Source organism: Aedes aegypti, chromosome 3 (genome assembly GCF_002204515.2).
Source record: "Aedes aegypti strain LVP_AGWG chromosome 3, AaegL5.0 Primary Assembly, whole genome shotgun sequence".
In the NCBI taxonomy this organism is placed as follows: domain Eukaryota; kingdom Metazoa; phylum Arthropoda; class Insecta; order Diptera; family Culicidae; genus Aedes; species Aedes aegypti.
This window is the reverse complement of record NC_035109.1, coordinates 315,865,454-315,877,539: the sequence shown is the minus strand read 5'-3', so window position 1 is coordinate 315,877,539 and position 12,086 is coordinate 315,865,454. Positions and strand designations below refer to the sequence as shown.

General features: G+C 39.0%; 1 protein-coding gene across 10 annotated transcripts in view; it reads right to left on the bottom strand.

Annotated features, from left to right (window-relative positions):
- Positions 1–12,086, bottom strand: part of LOC5567349 (OTU domain-containing protein 7B) — a 96,491-nt gene that overhangs the window by 19,072 nt on the left and 65,333 nt on the right. For 6 of the 10 annotated variants that reach the window (XM_021852488.1, XM_021852490.1, XM_021852491.1 and 3 more), the window contains exons 3-4: positions 10,687–11,460; positions 1,510–2,094 (exon numbers count right to left, since the gene is read on the bottom strand). The exons of 1 other annotated variant lie outside the window; for it this stretch is intronic. In XM_021852488.1, coding sequence (XP_021708180.1) covers positions 1,510–2,094; positions 10,687–10,807 — 706 coding nt within the window. In that variant the 5' untranslated portion in view covers positions 10,808–11,460. The remainder of the gene's footprint in view (positions 1–1,509; positions 2,095–10,686; positions 11,461–12,086) is intronic. 3 more of the 10 variants (XM_021852494.1, XM_021852495.1, XM_021852496.1) reach the window with 2 other exon arrangements.

Below are 12,086 nucleotides of genomic sequence, written 5' to 3'. Positions count from 1 at the left end.
GAAAAATAACCTAATTTTCTTATAGTTTGAACTTCTATACTCCTAATATGGTCAGAGTGTTCCTATTCATAAGAATTCAATGTGATTGGTCAATTTAGGAACCAAAGTTGAAGACGGAAATATTTCTGGTGGCCCATATTAACCCTCGCGATTTTCAATATGAAAATGAGAGTTATGCTCATAAATAAAAGGGTGCTTCTACCCTATGCAAACCCGGTCAACCATTTCTTTAAGTTTCTTCACATTTCTTCAAGGCGAGCTTTAAAGACGCTTATATAACAATACGATAACGATCGCCATCGATTCATGAAGAAATTTAGCTGTGCGCAAAATGTCCTCCTGAAATGTTATCAAAATTTCGATACCAAAATAATGGATTTCTTCTGCTTAATCGACCTGCAGGCAAAAATTGGTCAAAAGAATTTGTGAGATTCTATGTGCTTGTCAATTTCATTATGATTTTTTTATCAATACCTATTTGATTGGGAATTGAATTCATAATAGGAGAATTGCAAGCCAAAAGACACTTACTAAGCCATACTGTATTACACACCTAAGGGTGGCTAGAAGCACTCATAAACTATGAGTATTGCGATCAATCTACACCTCTCAATATGGGGGAAGAGTTGGCTTCAAGAAAAATCTAGCTGTAGCCATCTGCTGCCCAAAAATATTTACGATAACACCTACATTCTTATTAGCATCCTTTTGGTGGTCCAAGAGGTGATGATCCGAGCTACTTCTTAGAAATAATTTAGATCATGATAAAATGAGCTGTATGAACCGGTGAATCAGTGTTTGATCTAAAAAGCCTTATCTTCCGAAGGTCGCACTAGAATGCTAATCAATACATTTTTTTCTAGCAGAGATGACTGTCTATGTTAGCAACTAGTAGTACCGATCCCAAGTTATAAATAATAATAATAATAGGATAATGTTCATCTTATTGTTATTGTAATCTTTTCAAAATGAGAATTTAATTCAATAACTGTTGAAGATTTATACCGTTTGATTGATAAAGAATGTTTCTTTTTTAGGTTTTATATAAAGATAAATATACTTGAATGTATGTATCGAAATTAGCGGTAAAGAATCAACAGACAGAAATCTTTATTATTGGAAAAAGATGTTTGAAGAAGTTCATTGCATGGCTGAACGGGAAGCGGCTTATTTTGTTAAGGTCTACACATCCAGAAAATTTCATTGAAATCTTACAGACTGCTGGCAGCTCGGAATACGATTTGGCGTGATTAGGACTATGACAGTGAATCAACCTACACGCAGCAACAAAGAAATTGTCCTCTGCTATTCTTGTTGTAATACTCTCATTCCACAATAACAGTTTATAACATCTAGAACAGAATATGACAATGACCGCGTGCAAAATTTGTCTTCCTGTGAAATTTGTCAAATTCTAATACTACCTTATAACTTTGCACACCCTTGCAATCAAAAATAAAACTCAAAAACACACAGTAATGTAACATTCACACAGCAAAAAACACCTACAATCAAAAATGTCTATCGAGTCGGTTTTGGTAAGCATTGGCTTCAGCAGACTCAACGACGACGTTCCATTGCTGTAATGATTGTGCTGCTGCTGTTGCTGCTGCAGTCCGCTTTTGACGGCGGAAACCGTCCCTGGCAGAAGGTGATGATGATTGTGATGTTGGTGGTGTTGACTCGAGGACGACCCGCAATCACCACCACCACCCGCACTGCTGCCACTACTGCTGGTCACGCTGGTCGTGCTGGATCGTGGACCCACCACCGGATGATGAGGGAGAGGAGGATGATGTTGACTAGTATTACTACTGCTACTGGGCGCACTACGGAGCTGTTGATGCACCTGCTGATTGCTATACGATGATGGAAAACTAGCGGATGACGAGGACTGCTGCAGCCTTGCTAGGGGTGGCTGCTGGGAGGCGCCGGAAGTTGCCAGTGTTGAAGACGGGATGGTGGTGATAACAGGATGATGTTTCGGAGGTGATGATGTGGTACTCGTCGTCGGGGCTGGTGGCGGTTGTTGTGCTTTCATTAATATCTCATTGTCAATTTGCTTGCTGTTGAAATATTCCGTCGTTGATGTGTCTGCGTGTGTGTGTATGTATGTGTGCATTTTAGTGTGATGAGTGGTTGCGCGCCAAAACCCACCAGTGTGCACGAACGAGTTTGGGGTCGCATGTAGGTGTGAGTCGGTTTGTGTGAAAGCGAATTCAGGTGATGCGGTGCCAGGTTGGTACACCGCGAAATCAGGATTCACACAAATGCGCGACACGGGAGCGTGGTTTCCGTGGGAGGGATATAAAATGGAACGAGAAAAGATGGAAAACCTAGATTAACAATCGGTTGATACGTTATAAATAGGGATAGTTTATAGAGGCGAGGAAATGATACTGATAAACTAGGGTAGAATTTGAAGGTTTTACTTGTTTCAGTTTGGAGCAAGACGGATTTTTGATTGGTTCACAGTTCACATTAATCTTTAATTTATTTTTTACTCATCGACTACCTGTATTCGGTATTTGCATATTCACCTATTATAACGCGTAGGGGCCCAGATAGCCTTAACGGTAAACGCGCAGCTATTCAGCATGACCTTACTGAGGGTCGTAGGCTTAAATTCCACCGGTTGAAGATCTTTTCGTAAAATAAATGTTTTCGACTACCCAGGGCATATACACTACCCGTCATAAATACGGAGTCGCTTGAAAAAGTATTGCAACACTCAGCTGAACATTGAGTCACCCTGAAAAGTTTAGCATCACCTCGAAACAGGAACATTCATGATGCTATATCTCAAGATGCTGATGATCTATAATGCTGCGGTCTTCAGCAAAGTTGTTCAGCAGATCAAGGAGATTCGGAAAACAAATAATTTGGTTCGCAATTTTGTCTCTAGGTAGCGCTAGTGAGCATTTTTAACATGGTTTATCTTGTGATCCACATGAGATAAAAAGTTCGAAAAATCGGCAAAGTTATTCGGAATGTCAAGGACATCCGGAAAACAGGTAATTTGATTCAAAATGTATCCGTTAGGTAGCACTGGTGTGCAGATAAATATGAGCATCTATCTGATAATCCAAATAAGATAGAAAGTTTTAGTCTACGACAAAGTTGATTATGTTCAAGGACATCCAAATTGCAAACAGTCTGGTTCTAAAATTTGCTGCAAGGTGGCGCTAGTGAGCATGTGAAATAGAGCATTCTTAACTAGTTTTATCTTTTGATCCAAATAAGATAGAAAGATTGAGTCCTCGGAAAAGTTATTCAGAAAGTCAAGGGCATCCGAAAAACAGATTAATTTATATAGTTTTTACATCATACAAGTTCTATCACATAATTTTGATAAGGAATAATGTTCAAATTTTTGGCTAAGTTGTTAGAAGGTCAAGGCAATCCGAAAGACAAAACAGTTTAGCTCGTAATTCACTGGGTAGCGGTAGTGAACATGTTGAATGAAGAATTTTATGCTAGTTGTGTATTGTGATCCTAATGAAATAGCAAGTTCGAGTCTTTGACAAAGCTGTTCAGACAGCCAAATAAAACCGGATGTCACTGACGTTACTGAGTTCCCAGGATTGTCGAGATATGGAACATGAAGTTATGCAGAGTTGGCTGTTGTTAAATCTCATGATTTAATAAGATAGAATGTCCATAATGTTGTTCAGACAGCCTTTGACATTTGGAAGATTTTTTTATTCCTTTATTAAGGTGAATTGTAGCACATTGACAAGGCTGATTCTTCACCTGAAGTCAAGTGATTCATGATAGATTCGCTCCACTTCCAATAAATCGTGTCGAATTCATTGCGTATTCAAGTGCATCAGGTCTGATTCACTGTATAAATAAAAATTACTTGATAGTCACGTGATTCAGGTCTGAATTACTTTATATTCAAGTAATTCAAGTCTGATTCATTTCGAGTTTTATGTTATTCATTTTTGTTTAACGGCATTTTCCAGTGATTCATGTCTTCCAAACATAAATCATTGGACATTCAGGAATCCAATTTTCAATATAATCTCGCTTGAAATCCTTAATTTTGGTTGCTCACCCAATTTTTTTAATTAAATGTTCTGCTTTCCGGATGTCCATTACACTCTGAACAACTTTCCCGAACACTCAAGCTTTCTATCTCTTGTGGATCACAAGGTAGAACAAGTTTGGCATGCTTAATTTTACATGCTCACAAGCACCACCTATCGGCAACATTTCAAACCAAACCGTTTGCTTTTCGGATGTCCTTGACCTTCTGAAAAACTTTTCGATCTTTCTATCTCATGTGGATCATAAGATAGAACTTGCCTCAAAATTTCAATTTTACATGCCACCTAACAGCAAAATTGTGAACCAAACAGTTTGCCTTCCGGATGTCCTTGATCCGCTGAACAACTTTGCTGAAGATTGGTTCTTAGCATATCATAAGGATCTCGAGATATAGCAACGTAAATCTACCTATTTTGAGGTGATGCTAAACTTTTTGGGAGGTTATTCAATACTCAACTGGGTATTGCAATACTTATTTTAGTGAGTCTGTATTTATGACTGGTAGTGTAGTATATTTCTGCCTGCCAAACGATACACATGCTAAAATGGCCAATTGACAAAGAAAGCCCTCAGTGGAAGTGTTCGAAAGCTGAGAAGCAAGCTTTGTTCCAATTTGGGACGTAAGTGTGGAAATCCGTTAATTAGGTCCAAGAGGACTTCCCAACATTCGCGTTGTTTTTTCGTCTCCGTAGCGATGATGCACGTCTTACCAATCCGAATGCGTGGATGAGAAAGAGGACGCTCTGATCCTGCACAGTCGCGGGACAACTGGGGCAGTGTTGGCAGTTATCTCTGGAAACTGAGTGATTGCCAATTGACAGCTAATGGAGGGATAAGCTACTGCAATCTATAACATAACCCGTAGGGTGTATCCCAAAGTAAGAGCTCGTTGAGTAAAGCAAGATGATTTTAGGATTAAAATATTGAATGAAATAGCTCTTACAATGTTCTCTTAAATTCGGAAATTATACTACAATAGCTCAAGAAACTCTGCAAAGTTTTTTATCTTGAAAGAAATAAAAGATCAATTTCATTTCGGAACAAAAATGCAGCACAACACAATTTTTAGCTTTAATATTAATCGATCACAAACTGTGTCTGAGAAATTAACATTAACATTACTTCTGATAATGAATGACTCAACAAAGTATGACAAAAAGCTACCCGTAACCTAAAACTCAAAGTACGAAAGTATAATTGCACTTCCATACACAATGTATGGAACCGTGAGTTCATAGGTCTGCAAGACTAGAATATTGTGCTAGAAAACATAATTTGATTACATGTAGAAATTGGCTCCGTAATGCTTGATAGTGCTTGAGCGTATACAAAAAGTTATTGCGTAGAATGTTGCGGTAAATAATTTCAGTATGTCATTGAAACTATTTGAACATGCTTAACGGTATTAGAATGCCTAACCAGGGTGTCTATTCATTTTCCACAAGAAAATGTTATCATATGGGAAAATTAAGGTTTACAGATAAGGTTTTACAGATGCATAACATAGAGATATGTCAATCAATTAGGTACAAAAACAAAAAAGGTTATTATTTATAATATCACTTTTCCAACAAATTTTTGTTTTAATCTGTTCATCTTTCAGAAGTGTTCCGCAGTTTTAACCAACGAGCTTCAGCAACTTGAACAAAACGAGTTTTGCCTAAACGAATGACGGGGTACTTAGCCTTAGGCACAAAAATTAGCTAACAGTCGGTAAACTTGCATGCACGCTGACTGAAATCGATATATGAACAACAATTTCAACAATCAATATCTCAAAAACCAGACATGCTATGACATTTTTGAAATCGACAATAAATTCAGCGAGCACAATTAAGGGAGGACAAACGGTATTTTGGTGCTTGAGACAAAAATTTGTTCCGCAATATTTTCGAAGCAAGTCCTTGAAAACCCCGTTGGTTTGCATAGAGAAACTCTTGCAGGATTACTTGAGAGAACCTGCAATGAAATCACTAAGGAGGCTTCTTGAGTACTTTGAAAATATGTTGTTGAATGCCGGAGAAGTCTTTCCAATGCTACTTACTATGAGAACGTTTGGACTACATCGGGCGAGTTTGTGTAGGGGGCGGGCATGAATTGAACTCATGACCTTCTGTTTAGTAAGCAGAATCGGTAGCAAGAATTAGATTACTAACCTCGATTTCCCGATTTTCTCCAGAAAATTCATCAGAAATTCACTCAATAATTCAGTGATTCCCCAAAGAATTCCTCCAAGATTTTCATTCAGAATAACTTCGTGAATTCATGATATTTCCTAACAGTTTCTAAGACAGTTAAATAAATTTCTCAATGAAGTCACCAGTCCTCTAGGAATGATTATGGATTTTCAAAAGAAAGGCTCAATTTTCCATGGATTTCCTCAAGTTTTTCTTTGAGAACTTCTTTAAGAATTCAACCAGCCTTTTTTCTAAGTATATCTCTGCATATAACCCAAACGATTTTATTAGAAATTTCTCCAGAGATTGTTCTAGATATTTCTCGAGAAATTTCATGGTGAGTTATTGCAGGAATTATTCCTTTTCTTAATTATTGCAGATTCTTCCATACCTTATTTCACAGATTTCTTTTAGATTCTTCCAGGATTATTCGAATAATCTTCAAGGAATTTATCCATGTGTCCCATGAAATCCTTCTGGGAATCGTATAGAACATTTTGTTACAAGTTTTAGAACAAATCCCTTAAAAACAAACCGGTAGGTATTTCGAAAGGAATCTTAAAGTAAATTCAGATGAAACTCCTTGTGTAGTTTTTCGAAGGAGGAGAATTCCTGCAAGGATCTTCAGAGTGAACTTCTGGTTCTTTGATGTCTAGAAGGATACTTACTATAAATCGTCGAAAAAAATGAAAACAATACCAAACGAAACCTTTAGTAACATCCAGCAATATTTTCTGGAGGAATGCTAATAATCCTTGGGCTGATATTCTGGATTTTTTTAATGGAAAAATCAAAATGAACTTAAGAATACAAGAAAAAATAGGGGCTAGGCCGTCCCTTATTCTTCAAAAATGCGAAATGTTATAAGTTCATCATTGTAAAGTGCTCGTTTTGGTAAGAAAAAAATCAGGTAAAAATTTGAAGTCCGTACGTGGACGCTAAGTGGTCCCCCAACGACCCTAAAGGTATTAAGTGTAGATGACCCTCGTGCGCCAAATCAAGCTCGCTGCTCTAGTGTACGCAACATGAGTACGGGGGTAGGAACCGAAGTCAAGGAACACATGTAAGTTTGACCATAAGCAACAATGCGGCTACTTGAACGTCATGAAATCATCTCAGAGAGCCAATGCAAGACATCTACTCTCAATATTGTCAATTTTACTATATGGCCAAGGCTGGGCTGTGGGGTCACTTCCGGTGAACCAGGAGACAAACATGGATGAACCTCAAAACTAGGCATGCGACTACTCAAACTTCATGAAACATTCTCAACGTTGCTGTTAGAACATGCTTCTTGCGTTCGACACTTCGGTCAGATTACCAAAGATTGCCCGGATTCTAAGGTCATTGCGGTGAATCTGGAGACCATCTAAATCACAGGCAAAACAAGACATGGGACCGCTGAAACTTCATGAAATAACATCTGCGTAGCTGTAAGAAAATGCCTCTTGCCTGTATGGACACATCGGCCAGATTACCAGATAATGACCGGATTTTGAGGTCACTTCCGGTGAACTAGGAGACAAACATAAATAAAGTAAAACTGGACATGCGACTACTCAATCAACTTCATGAATTATCCTCATAACTTCTGTAAGAACATATTGGTTGTCTCCTTCACCGGAAATGACCTCAGAATCCACTCATTTTCTGGTTATCTGCTTGAAGTATCGATTTATACAAGAAGTATGTTTTTACAACAACATATTTCAAGAAGTTTGAGCGATCGCATTCCTAGTTTTAACTATTGTTCATGTTTGTTTCCTGAATCATCACAAGTGACCTGAATCACCAGAAGTGACCTACCTCTGGCCGAAATATCAATACAAACAAAAGCATGTTCTTATAGCAACGCTGAGGTTATTTTATGAAATTTGACCGGTCGCATGCCTAGTTTTGCCAATTATTATATTTGTTCCTAATTCACTGGATGTGAGCTTAAAATCCGGTCATTGTCTGGTTGTCTGGCCCATGTGTCCATACAGGCAAGAGGCATTTTCTTACAGCTACGCAGATGATATTTCATGAAGTTTCAGCGGTTCCATGTCTTGTTTTGCCTATGATTTAGTTGGTCTTCAGATTCACTGGAATGACCTTGGAATCCGGGCAATGTTTGGTAATCTGGCCGAAGTGTCCATATAGGCAAGACGCATGTTCTAACAGCAACGCTGAGGATGTTTCATGAAGTTTGAGTAGTCGCATGCCTAGTTTTGATCTCCATCCATATTTGTCTCTTGGTTCACCGGAAGTGACCTTAAAACCCAGCCTTGTCCATTTGGTAAAATTGTCAATAATAGGAGTTGATGTCTTGCATTGGCTCTCTGAGATGATTTCATGACGTTCAAGCAGCCGCATATGTTGCTTCGGGTTAAATTTACATGTGTTCCTTGGCCTCGGCTTCAAGCCGGAAAGAACTTCCGGAACCAGGTTCCGGCTTTCGTCCTATGCAAGAAAAAACACCAAATGATGTATTCTTACCTTGGTGCGTTACTTAAAGTCTAAAAAAAGTAAAAATCTATTGTTAAACATTGGTTTTGTTGTTAAAGTTGTAAAAAAATTGACTACACACTAAGCTCATTTTAACGGAAATCTATGAATTTCACCGTAATCTCAACAGCTAAACAGTTCAGTTAAATAAAACACCGTAATTTCGTCGGAATGAATTTTTACCGAATACTGTAAAAAATTACCGTACTCCGTTAATTTATTTCACCGAACTGTTCAGCTGTTGAGATTTCACAGGAATTCGTAAAATAATTTAAGTGTGTAGGGAATACTTATTTTCGGTTTTCTGCGAGTACAAGTCTATTGAAAATAAAAGGTCTGTCCCGGGGCTTTGAGGGTTAACGCGCAGCTATTTGGCAAGACCAAACTGAGGGTCGAGGGTTCGAATCCCGCCGTTCGAGGATCTTTTAGAAGGGCATTATCTCGACTTCCCTGCATAGAGTATCTTCGTACCTGCCACGAGATATAGACAAATGCAAAAACGGCCAATCGACAAAAAAAGTTCTTAGTTAATGCTCATAAGAACACTAAGCTAAGAAGCAGGCTCTCAACTGGGAGACGTAATGCCAGAAAAAAGATCGTTCAAAAATGTTATTAAGACGCACAGACGGCTGGCTGGAAAACACGTGTGACGAAAAATCAAAAAGAGTACATTTGTGCAAAACTTCGACGATTTTTTTAACCTGCTGAACTGCCGTGAATCGCAAGTCAGTCCCATCTGTAAAAAGTAGGCATTGAGAAAATGGACTGTGAAGTTTTCAAACTCATTTTCCATACGAATATTCAAAAAATTTCAGAGAATTGGAAGATGTTCCAATCTTAATGAAACTTTCACAACTTGCTTTTCATTACGATATCTTTCCGAGAAAAATATAAAGATGATCAAATCAAGTTACATTTTTGTGTTCCACGCTGCGCAAGTTTGTCTTTTCGCTATGGGACAATTTGACTTGCTGTTTTTTCCAACAACAAATTATATTATTTGATTAGTGTAGCTAAAAAGCGTTGGAAGAGATGTTGAAAACTGAACTCCACTCAATTTTGACGAAAATGCAGATGGGACTAACTTGCGATTAACAGGCTGTGAAGCCATTGTACAAAAGCTGTCAGTTATCAAATATTGCTTAATGTTTCTCAATTACAGCTGTAGAGAAGATGTAACAGTGGCGGTAAGAAACATTTTTTAAACAATCAATCGACTTTTGAATGCTCTTAATACGTCATACGAAAGCTTTCAATATTTTTTCAAAATATTCGAGAAAAACGTTTTTGGGAAATCGTTTAAAAAATACCTCCATATTTTGGAAATGCGACTAGATACCGACTCGGTGTATTTGGCAAAGTTATGTATTTACAACTTTGCCAAAGATATCAAAATTAAAGACCGTCATTCCAGAAAGTTTAGTTTTACAGCGCTGCCTGCGGCAAAGTTACGAACTAACATTTTCCGCCTATATATGCGCTATATTTTTAGAAAATTTTCGTCCGAAGACACCATTCCACAAAAATCACGTTTAAGAGTGCTACTGAATTAACTGAACGATTTCTGTGCACCAGTACATCTACTTTAGTTTACATTGAAAGATGATTGAATGTTCGTAAGGCAAAAAAAATGGGGGGGTAAACTTCAAGTGTTCTAAATGTCAAGAACTATGGATTCATCACTGTTCGGGATTGGAAAAATAAGTAATGAAGCAGAGATAATACTAAAGGCAATATCATTTCAAGTATAAAAGAAAATGAATTCGTGATGCATTATCCATTTCTGGTTTGGTATCACTAGCCTAGTTGGATAAATGAAAGCCTATTGAACAGTAGCAAAATCGTAAGTCTCTGTTTCTACTAGAAAACTCCTAAATATATTAACAACTCTTCTAGAAGGAATATAACCTGAATACACCTACAACAAAGGGTAAAGGATAAAAGCAGTCAAGTCAACATCCATCCCTACCATTATAGTCGATGAGCGCCTTCTTGAGATCCCACTCCCACGACTTCAGACAGCTGACGGCGTCCTGCGTGTTGGCTCCGGTGTGCGTAATAAACTCCGTCACCAGATGGGTTGTCTCCATAGTACCCGTGCCGGTACCGTTGCCACTGCGGGTCCTCCGCTGTTGCCTTCCAGCGCCACCGCAACAGGATTTACGGGTGCTGACACTGACTACTGTGGCCGGAACGACCACCCCAACCGACGAAGACGAAGCCGACCGTTGCTGCTGGCGCTTCTGTCGACAGCCTGGAGGATCACTGCTTCGTCGTTGCAACTGTTGCAGTTGTTGTTGTTGTTGTTGTCGTTGCCGCTTGTTGCCCTCACAACAGCCACCGCAACAACAGCAGCAGCAACACTTGGTACACCCACCGGCACCGGAACAGCAACGGTTATTTTCTGAAGCTGCAGCCGCACTTCCGTCAGTGGATGCCTCAGTGCATGGACGAATCCTTGCCAAAGTGCTGGTCGACTTCCTGTGGGTTGGGGCGTCGGACGACGAAGACAATGATACAGCTGCCACGATTCGGTCCGGGTTCGATTCACAGTGCACAGTTTCCGCCACGAGGTTACTGTCTGGCGTTATTTTGATTTTTTGCTTCGATATCGTCTTGAATCCGGTCAAATGACTGTTTGTTTTACACTAAATCGATTCAATTTTCAGGCAGCGCTTTGCCTGCCGAGTCATCTTCATGGGATAGAACATTCGGATCCTGGCATCCAGTGGCTTATGACATTCTGTTTGTTAGTAGTTTGCATCGTGGATGAGTTGTGCAGAGGGTGGGATGTTGTAGAGGTTGAAGTTGTTGTTGTTGCAATGATGATGATGATGTCGGTTGGTTGAATTCCACACCACGCGATGTTTGCCAATATGATGATAGTGCAGAATGTTGGGACGAGCATAGGAATATAAAAAGACAGAGAGAGAAAAAGAGGATGAGTTATTCAAATATGTATCACTGTTATTTTGCTGAAAATGTTCACATTATTCTGCGAAAACAAACTGGTGGCAATGAAAAGTGAAATATGTGTGCCAAAATGTGCCAAAAATTGTATACATCAGCTGTGTTTACTAGGTTGTTGGCCTATATGAGATAGTTTCGAGAGTGGGAAGAACAAAAAAAATGAATGGAAATGTACGGCCTAGTACTGAACGTTTTGTGCTAGAAAGCTTTTGCCAAGAAGTGATATCCTGTGAAACTACTTTCGGTTATTACGAAGCAGAAGTGCTCTAACGAGAATGGTAGAATGCTTGAATGGTTAGAAGGGCATTACTGCGCTCCACAAACAATTTCTTCTTCTTCTTTCTGGCGTTACGTCCCCACTGCGACAGAGCCTGCTTGTCAGCTTAGTGTTCTTATGAG